Raw genomic sequence first — 10,118 nt, 5'->3', positions numbered from 1 at the left:
AAAGTGCTGTTAGTCCTGTTACACATTTGTACTTTCATTACCAAAAAGTGTTGTTACCAATGTCCTGTTACACCTTTGTACTTACACATAACATTCAGTGGGTTGTTACATGTGTGTAGTTACACAAACATTAGAGCTGTAGATACTATGTACCAATACGTACTTGCACTGTGGTTACATACTACGTACACGTCTAGTTACTATATAAGTACACAGGTATTAGGCACACTTAATATAAAGTGGGACCAAATTACTTGTTAATCTTTTATCCCATGGATTTATTTTCCAGATGTAGATGTTGCCCTCCCAAGTGTTGGTCCAGCAGTGTTTTGTGGAGTAGGTCTGACTCTTGGGCTGTTGGGAGTCATTTTGGGAACGTTCTTCCTCATTAAAGGACACAACTGTCACTGACTAATGAAGCCATGGAAGCAAACTTTGAAAATATCTATTAATTGTTTTTATAACTGAGCACTTTGAAAACAATAATAAAAAATAAGATAAGTTTCATTCTACATGACAAGTGACAATTGATGCTAAAGGTATACCTTTGGATTAAATCAAAATTTTATTGCCTCTCAAATACTTCAAAGCATGATAAACCTTACTTACTGTGTAACACTAAACATGTATATAAGGGATAGTTCACCCAAAAATGAAAATTTTGTTATTCTGTAATTATAAAGCTCAAAAAGCCTTTAACTGATTTTTCTTAAATCTTACACATCACATTTGCAATTCATAAGAAGTCATCTATACTCTCATCACATGGTCATACATTATTTTAAATAACATTGATTAAAAAACACGTTCTCAATAACATATAGACATTTGAAAATGAGATGTAAATGAATCTTAAATCACATTAGTGTAATTATCGTAATTCATATATATTCAGAAGCTTAGTATTTTCTTCTTTGACAAAAAGACATTTTAAACATGAACACAGAAAGATGGGTACAAGTGTTGTAACGGGTAATCTGGGTTTGTTTTCTGTTTTGGTGGGTTTTGAATCATGTTTCTGTTCTGTGTCATAATTTTCAGTCATTTTCCTGTGTTTTAGTTTCCTTGGTGATTCATTGTTTGATAACCTGTTGCACCTGTTAATTAGTTTCTCTGTGTATTTAGGCATTGTGTTTCTTCTGTTCTTGATGTGATCTTGTCATTATTAAGTTAGTTGTGCCAGTGTGCTTTGTGTCTTTTCGTTAAACTTCACTGCTTGTATTTAGACCCAGCTCTTTATTGCAACCTACGCATGGTAGTTGAAGAACGTAGGCAAAGTGCACTAAAGAAACAGACAAACCTTTGGCGGAATCTGTGCCTTCATTGGATTTAATTGTGTGATGTGTGACGTCAAGAGTTATCCAAGTTTTCATTAAAATAGCTCATGCATCCAAAACCTATTTGAACTCATTGTATTTCAAAATAATTCGTATGGGATTCAGATTTTTTTTTTACTAGAAAAACTATTTAGGGGCTTATTGGTTGGGTTTGCTGCATAAATCATGATGATGAGACCAGCTTTGGAAATAGAAAAAGTAAAAAAAAGTAAAAGAGAAGCTGAACTATTGATTGGAAGCATCCAAATATGGCTGTTATAGCAGACTAAGAAATATTATGTGAAAAGAGTAAAATGTCCAAATTCACAGTGTTCATAAAACTGTAGATGAAAAGTAGACCTCCTGAGATTACTTACAAAGTCTGGTGAGTTCTGAAGTGCATACAAAGGATACTTTACGCATAAGGAAAGGATTCGTAAATGGTGAGTAAGCGAAGCAACTCACTGTGGTTCACATGATAGTATCAACATGGTTGATGTAGTATGTCCAATTTGCATTTGGGCTACACACATTTACAGTGCAAACTGTGTAGGTCCCTATATATATATATATGTTAAACGTAAATACATATGAACATATAGGCTAAATGTCTAGCCAAAACAAATTTATTGAAAGAGAAACTGAAACGTACCTAAATCTCTCATTTGTACGGTGTACATTTTAGAAATCTCTCATTCGGCGCAAATACAAATGTTTCCCACTAGAGGCTCTGGTGCATTCAGAAATGACTTAAAATAGCCTACCTGTCATTTTTAGTCATACACATAAGAATAAGATATTATTTGGAACTGTAAGGGGTTCACTTTCACTTGTGTATATTCACAAGAAAAACAAAACATTGTGCCTTTGTAAAATAAAACAATCAGGATGTGTATTCAGCCGTCTCGGTTTTCTTGGTCTTGTGGCACGGACTGGAGCAAAAAAGTGGTAAGATGAGAGTAATACAATTGCATATCAACAATAACTGCATTAGTAGTAGTAGATGTAAATGATTTAAATGATATATGTTTTTTAGAAGAGTGACTTGTTTGATTGTCCTCTGAGGATGGATTCTCTATAATATATTACTTAAACTGTTTGTGGACAGCATAATTTGACATATGACTGTACGCCACAGATTCATCTTTCCCTGTGTATTACTTATAAACTTATAAAAGTTCCTCTCTTGTTTTCTTGTTGTCATATTTATCTGACAAAAGTGTGATTTTTGTTCTGCCTCTTTTTCAGCTGATGACTATTACATAAGACGGTCAAGATGCATCTACAGCTCTCCCGATTTCAGTGACATGGTGTATATTGACAGCTTTTATTTAAATAAATTTCTATTCACACAGTTCAACAGTACTTTGAGGAAGTTTGTGGGGTTTAGCGAGATCGGAATGAGAGTTGCAGAGGGATGGAATAATAGCCCCTTTTTGCTAACAGAGAGAACTGGTGTTAATGTATGCACATTTCTGTTTAAAAGCGAGGACACACCTGACCTTGTTAAAGTAGGTAAGTGGCTCAAAACTTTTTTTTTTTTTTACATTTGTGTTATTTCTATATGAGCATATACTAACTGGAAAACAATTATTAATGGGAAAATTTTTTTGAATGTTATGAGTGATCTACTCTAACATCTAAGAATTAAATCTATTTTGAGTAAAAATAATTGATATTTTTCTGCTTTGTTTAAATGCCATTTCTCATGTCAACCTGCAATATACGCACACATACATGCATTGGACTGCATATTTATAATGTTGCTCTCTTTGATTCAGTGAAACCAAAGGTTAAGCTCAGTTCAGTGTCACAGGCTGGTGGCAGACATCCAGCTGTGTTGATGTGCAGCGCATATGAATTTTATCCTCCGCACATCAAAGTTTCCTGGCTGAGAGATGGTAAACCAGTGACCTCTGAAGTGACCTCCACTATGGAGATGGCTGATGGTGACTGGTACTACCAAATTCACTCTGAGCTGGAGTACACCCCCAAATCTGGAGAGAAGGTCTCCTGTATGGTTGAGCATGCTAGCGTCAATAAACCCATGATCTATGACTGGGGTAAGATGAGACACATAGGCCTGGTTTCGCAGACAGGGCTTAGATTAAGCCAGGATTAGGCCATAGTTCAATTAGGACATTTAAGGCTACGTCTACATTAATCCGGATACATCTGAAAACGGCGTTTTCCTTTTAAAACGCTCTCCGTCCACACTAGCGTTTTCCAAAAGTGTCTCATCCACACTGAAACATCAGAAAACGTTCAACTCGCCTTCTGCGCATGCGTAAATCCTCAAAAAAGCTCACTGCAGATGATACACACGAGACGTTTTCATGCAGTTTTTCTGACAGGATTAGTTTTCCTTGATTAAAAACGCCGTCTCAGTGTGGACGGAAGGCCAAAACGGAGAGAAAAAGATGCGTTTTCAAACGAAAACGTATTAGTGTGGACAAGGCCTAAGTAAGTTTTATAAACGTGCCTTAGAAAAAAACATGAGTGGTGTCCCTCTTGAGACAAAACGTTCAGTCAGTGCAAGTTTCTTTCAGCTGAAATAGCTCAGACTTACATTTTCAGTCTGGGACTAGGCTTAAGACTTGTCTGTGAAACCGGGGGCTACTGTCATATTATAACTGTGTTTGTGGTAAGCATAATTGAACATATGATATTTGACATGCTGTACTCCACAGATCCGTCTCTCCTTGAGTATGAGAGGAATAAAGTTGCTATTGGAGCCTCTGGTCTGGTGCTGGGAATCATCATCACAGCTACTGGACTCATTTACTTCAAGAAGAAATCAACAGGTATGTGGAGATGAGAATAACTCAGATTCATATTATACAGTGTACATCATCCTTGTACACGCATGTAACGTGTTAATCTTTTTTTTTTCTTTGACAGGAAGGATCCTAGTACCTCAGCAATGATGGTAGACTGCTCATTCAATTTTGATAACTCACTTTGATTAATTATACATATTTTCATTCTTAATTATGGGGGACAAATAATGAAAAATGTACAATTTGCACAGAGCTTTGTGACATGATCACAGCTTATTAGTTTCCAGTTATGTATGTTTTCAATATGCTGTAAATTGTAATCACCTGTGGTTTTCGATCCTGGTCCTGGGGACATTTTCTGTCTCTCTTATCTGACACACTCAGGTTATGTTTATGCAATAGTTTTGCATACAGAGAACAATGTTATCAAAACAACACGGATCGACTAAAGTAAACTTTGTAAAGAAACACAACACGCCTGCACACATACACACACATGTGCTGAATGCAAACAGTCAAGATGCATGCACACGGCATCACTGCTTTCACAAACAACGTTTTAATAACTATTCTGTGTGATTTATGTGTAGTAGAATAACTGTCTATGCCAATTTTCTAAATATTCAGATTAGTAGCACTGCCAGTGTTGCCGTTTAAGATTGAAGATGTTTTATCATTAAATTCATTCAACTATTTTATATGTTTTTTAGTCAAATTCATTTGTAAATGAAAACATGAAAACAAGTATGAAATATAATCAATAAATCATTATTTATTATTCAGAAACAAATATTATATACGTATATAAGAAAAGTTGGGCAGATTTGAAATTTGAAAAATATATATATATATAATAATAATAATAATAACACAGAGAACATTATTCAATGTTTAAAACAACCCTAAAAGAAATCGTAATAAGCTGTGTTCTCATGAGTAACTGTCTGTATGTACAGTACACTATACTGGAAACACCTGAGCCATAAGTAGAACAGTAGTTGTGCAAGTAGTCAATTTATCCTTCATGACACAACTATCATACACAATCCTAACTTCCATAATCATTTAACTAATGTTTTACATTTCTAAAATGTAAAAGAAGAAAAATAACAACGATAGAAATATAGCACAAAGTCTGATACTTTTTTCTTTCTTTTTTTTGTAAGCATTATATGAATAAAAGATCATATTTGAGTATACGATCTTATTCAACGTTAACAGTGATGTATGTGATGTCTGATGTATTGTTCTTGCTGAGTTCATCTCTTGTATTTGTACACAGTAATGTACTATTTACTTTGATCTTGCATTGAAATATACAACAAAGGTAAACATTGTAACTGTCCCAGTGAAACTTCAAAAGGGCAAAATCACAAAAAATTTAGGGGAGGGTCCCTCAACTGAAAACGACACAAAACACAGTAGGCCATTACAAAGTGTTCACATAAAATAAAGGCAATACACAGATCACTACAGCATATGCATGAAAAACAGTCAATAAAGTCTGTTTTGAGTGCAAAACAACCCGTTGCGTTTATCATTTATCAAAATAAAGGACAAAACAAAAACATATCTGGTTGAATAAATACTCGTCTCTAAGCCGAAGCATGCACTGACCCTTACCAAAAAGTAGTATACTTCAAGTTTATTTTAGTAAGTATACTTAAAGGGGTCATATGATGCGATTTCAAGTTTTCCTTTCTCTTTGGAGTGTTACAAGCTGATTGTGCATAGATAAGATCCCTGAAGTTGCAAAGACTAAAGTCTCAGAACCAAAGAGATATTCTTTATCAAAGTTAAGACTCTGCCACGCCCCCGTAAAACGGCTCGTTCTAACACGCCCCCACATATCTACCTCACTATGTGGAAATATTTGCATAATGCACCCAAATGTGCACGCAAAGAAAGAAGGCGTGGTTTCAGTAACCGCAGTTAGTGTTGAAGCAGCATGTCAGGGAGACGCTGTGTGTTTCTAGGCGAAAGCAAAAGCACTTTATTTGGCCTTCCGAAAGTAGATGCATTTAGGAATCTTTAAGATTACTTACAACAGAACAGCAATGCATTTTATGGACGACCGTTTTGCCCGAAGGGCAACCAGGGATTTTGAAATTTTGCGAGCCCTGACAGTAGTAAACTTTGAGTACACAACTAGTTTACATCAAAATGTTTAGTTTGTACTGCAACTATACTAAAAGTGAACTTATAGGTATACTGATAGTTTACTAATTAAATACTTGTAGTAGCATTTTTAGTACACTTTGAAGTATAGTCTCAGTAAACTACTAGTTTAGTAGTTTTATACTGCAAGTATACTCGTAAGTTTTCTTTAAGTGCACTTTACATCATACTTTAAATATACTACTATTTCCCTATTTAGGTATTAATTAGCATATATTTTGTTATATAAATATCTGAACATATAAACACCAAAAGAAAGAACAGGGTATCTGCTTGTAAACAAAAACATTTTATTCTAGCTTCATGAGTTCTTTTTTTAAACACTTGAATGTGGGTAAGTTTCATAAATGAAAAAATAAAGAAATAAACAACATTTTGAACAAAAAGCTGAAAAAAGACTATAAATTGGATTCAGAACGATAATCAAAACGTAGATAAAGTTGATCAACACCCCAAAGCTTGACAGTCATTATTACCTCTTGATTGGTTGACATTACATCAACGTTACACAGTTTTGATGCTGTTTTATGTCTGATGATTGTGTTAGATTACATGTGGAAGTATCTATTGTTTCGGTTTCTTCTTCACTTGTGTTTTTGGAAATTCTGCACAGAAGATGTGTACTAGCGCCCCCTACAGTATAACAATGAAAACACGGATTCTAGGAACACAAGTATAGCTAAAATATATTTAGACTTTTTCTAAGTATAAGTCAAGTATACTTAAATGTAATTTTAAGTATATTTCTGAGAAGTACATAAACCCCATTTCTGAGAAGTACATAAAAAGTAGACAAAGTATACTTTCCTATTTTTAGTTTAAAAGAAGTACACTAATAGCACACTTGAATAAACTTCTTTTTCGTAAGGGTGAATCCGAATACCGAAGTCCTTGATGATGATAGAAGGTGAAAAAAATCCAATCGTCCGATAGCAAGAGTATCACAACCAATCGGCAATCCGAGCTTCCATAAAACATAAAGTGCGTTGCAATTCTTTGATGTTGATTTGTCCCAACGATGAGCACAGATTGAGTTATTTCTTAGTCCATTGATGAGGCATTCAGGATAAAGAAGAAAACAAAAAGAGTTCTTCTACAAAACAAACAAACAACTAGTATTAGCATTTAACAACAGCCCATAATTTCACCACTAGTTAACTATTTACAAAGTAAGTGCAAAGTTACACGGCACAAAATAAACTGATACACTTGCATGATTGTACATGACTCGTGTCTTTTATTATTTATTTATTTATTTTCACGTCCTAGCCTAATGCATGTGTAGCCTATTTCCCAAATCTAAAATAGCCTATAAAACACGTTCATAGACGGATACTTTTCTGATGTCTGGACTCTGGGATTTAGAAAAACATAAAGAGATGGTTCAATATATTGGTAATGAATACATTCTGTGAGAATTTATAGTTCAGGTTTTGACTGCGAATGTCACGTCAGTAACGCTGGAATTTCCCAATAATGAAACTAAAAATTATTAGGCCTACATCAAGTCTCGGGGACAGTTTCTTATTACTGCAACATATTTTAACATTTGTATTGACAAAACGACTGCAGCGTAAAAAAATGTTAAAAACACCACGATCCGGGATTTGAACCTGTGTCGCAGAAATCACTGACTAGCTTCTACCACTGGACCATGGATTAACTTGATAAACATTGTGTGTCTGCGCAAGCAAGACAGACGTGCTCTTCATTCATCTCACTTTGCAATTATAAAAATAACAGTGGCATCATGCAGATAATTCTTGTGTGTTTATTATAGTGTTCAAATGCTGATCTTATATAGGCCTAATATATATATATATTTTTTCATAATGAACTGGACTGAGCACGCTGCTTTCTGATGCTCCTTTTGATGAATAGCCTACAGCTAAACTGACTTATAGCACCGATGATAATAGCACCGTTTATTTTTCAACCTCACATAAAAATGATTAACGGAACAAAAACACTTTTTTGCCGTAATAACAACTACGACTTTTTTAAGTCGTTTACAAAAGCACAGAGTTTTGTTGATATTGTGAGTGCACACAAAAATAAGGGTGCACCATTTACAGTGCCGAATGAAATATTAGTCTTATCTGTATGAGCAAAAATGACGGCGTTCTTCAAGTTGTTTCCACTGTTATGACGAACAGAATGAAGTGATCGCGCTGGCGCCTCCGTGCATTAATAAGCGCGCTTCAGCTTCCACTCTCCGCACAAACGCTTAGATATACGCCTAACAGTGCACTTTTAAATGTTTAAACTAACATTGTAATTGCTTTAAGTGTTCTATATCTACAGATTTTATTTTAAGCAAGTCGTGATGATTTGAGAAGGCTAAATTGATCAAACGTGACCAACTCGGCTGTCTGCCGCTATCCCGTTTTAATTAATACAAAGGAAGGATAAAAAAATTTCACTTAATGTTCGGCACGTCATGGGCTCTGTATACGGGAATAAAATGTGTTAAAAAAAAGCTAGATATAACGAACAAGTATGCGAGACGTGCTGAAAAACATCAGCGAATTATTAAATGTAAGTTTCAAGCCTTTCATAATTTGTGACATTAATGTGACTATAGTGCCAAAATATGTGTTAGAACTAGGCCTAGCCTATAACACGCAACAATAAGCCACCTTTTCAATCGTTTTATTTTTTTATGGCATAATGCACACCTCCTTAAATGTATTCTAAACATTCCAAGTTAATATCCTACATTTTGTACGATTTCTAGTTTTCCATGTCGCAGTTTTAGCCTATTATTCTTGATTTCTCACATTTTGTTCAAGGTTTTTTATATTTTTTTATGGTGCGAAGTCGGAGTAAATTGCGACGCGAATAAAGTCTCATTAACGTGCAGCCTTGTACAGAGGACCAACGGCCGAGGTCAGGATTTTTCGTTCAAAAACTTTCATTAGGCTGAAATGAAAGCCCCTTAATACAACATAAGAAAATTGTGTAGTTTTAATGGTTTTCATAATGACTGTTTAATAACAACATGCAGTAAGAGCCTTTGTGTAAATGTATTTATTTATTAATTTGTGATGCGTTAGGCTGCAGCCTATGACTATCCCACGTTTTGAAATTAACTTTCTAAAAATTAATTTAAAATAAAATTTCTAAAGATTTTTAAGGATGTTATAATGTAACATGTTATTGTTGTTTTATTTCATTATTTGATCTCCGTTTACACAACAAAATATAATTCCAGTCAGTTTGCAAACTGTCCCTTTGCGCCACATGGTGGTAGTTTCGTGAACGACTTTAACACGCGACTGACTTGCAGTTTTAACGCCGTGGCCCTGCGGCGGCGGTACACGCGACGCTAGTAGTCATTTTGGTTGTCCACCTACTGTATAGGTGGACGTGATTTCACCGACCACATAGATATTGGTTTACTATTTACACTATTTAAAGATATCATTGATATTTTTGTGTGTAACCAACACTATTAAGCCCTATTCGCACGGGATTAGTATTACCTGGTGACCTCCAGTCATTTGTAATAATTGCGGAGGTTGTCTGCGATCTTAATCCCGTGTGAATCGGCCATGTCTGTAATTTGTAAAGTAAAAATTCCCCCGCAAATGACCTACTGTATTTCGTCGAACACCGAGGTCCTGTGGTAATATTAGTCCCGTGCGAATCGGCATCTCTGTGATTTGGTGGGGTCGTATATAATTTTTTCAAGGTTTTTGTTTCATGTGCACCTTTTTATCCATCTTTTGCGAAGAATGGAGGCTGCGTTGGAGTGTTTTGATAGTATTTTGGGTGCTGGGTCATAGCGCTATACAGGAGCATTTCTAGGATTTCATCCACAGGCGGGCTGAGCACTCAGAAA

The 10,118-nt window shown here is 35.1% G+C and overlaps 2 protein-coding genes across 2 annotated transcripts in view; both read left to right on the top strand.

Moving 5' to 3' along the window:
- LOC107661925 (HLA class II histocompatibility antigen, DP alpha 1 chain-like) overlaps positions 1-507 on the top strand; it is a 7,809-nt gene extending 7,302 nt beyond the window's left edge. Inside the window, exon 4 of the mRNA XM_016451720.1 lies at positions 290-507. Within this exon, the coding sequence (XP_016307206.1) occupies positions 290-411 (122 nt within the window). The 3' untranslated portion in view covers positions 412-507. The remainder of the gene's footprint in view (positions 1-289) is intronic.
- A 745-nt stretch (positions 508-1,252) lies between these two features.
- LOC107661927 (rano class II histocompatibility antigen, A beta chain-like) lies at positions 1,253-4,243 on the top strand. The gene is made up of 5 exons (XM_016451723.1): positions 1,253-1,268; positions 2,565-2,831; positions 3,098-3,379; positions 4,007-4,120; positions 4,218-4,243. The coding sequence occupies exons 1-5, from the start codon at positions 1,253-1,255 to the stop codon at positions 4,241-4,243; spliced, it is 705 nt and encodes a 234-aa protein (XP_016307209.1).
- The last annotated feature ends 5,875 nt before the right edge of the window (positions 4,244-10,118 follow it).

The sequence above is a fragment of the Sinocyclocheilus anshuiensis genome, unplaced genomic scaffold, assembly GCF_001515605.1.
Source record: "Sinocyclocheilus anshuiensis isolate Anshui unplaced genomic scaffold, SAMN03320099.WGS_v1.1 scaffold1040, whole genome shotgun sequence".
In the NCBI taxonomy this organism is placed as follows: domain Eukaryota; kingdom Metazoa; phylum Chordata; class Actinopteri; order Cypriniformes; family Cyprinidae; genus Sinocyclocheilus; species Sinocyclocheilus anshuiensis.
Note: the sequence above shows the minus strand (reverse complement) of the source record. Positions and strands in the feature narration are given on the sequence as shown.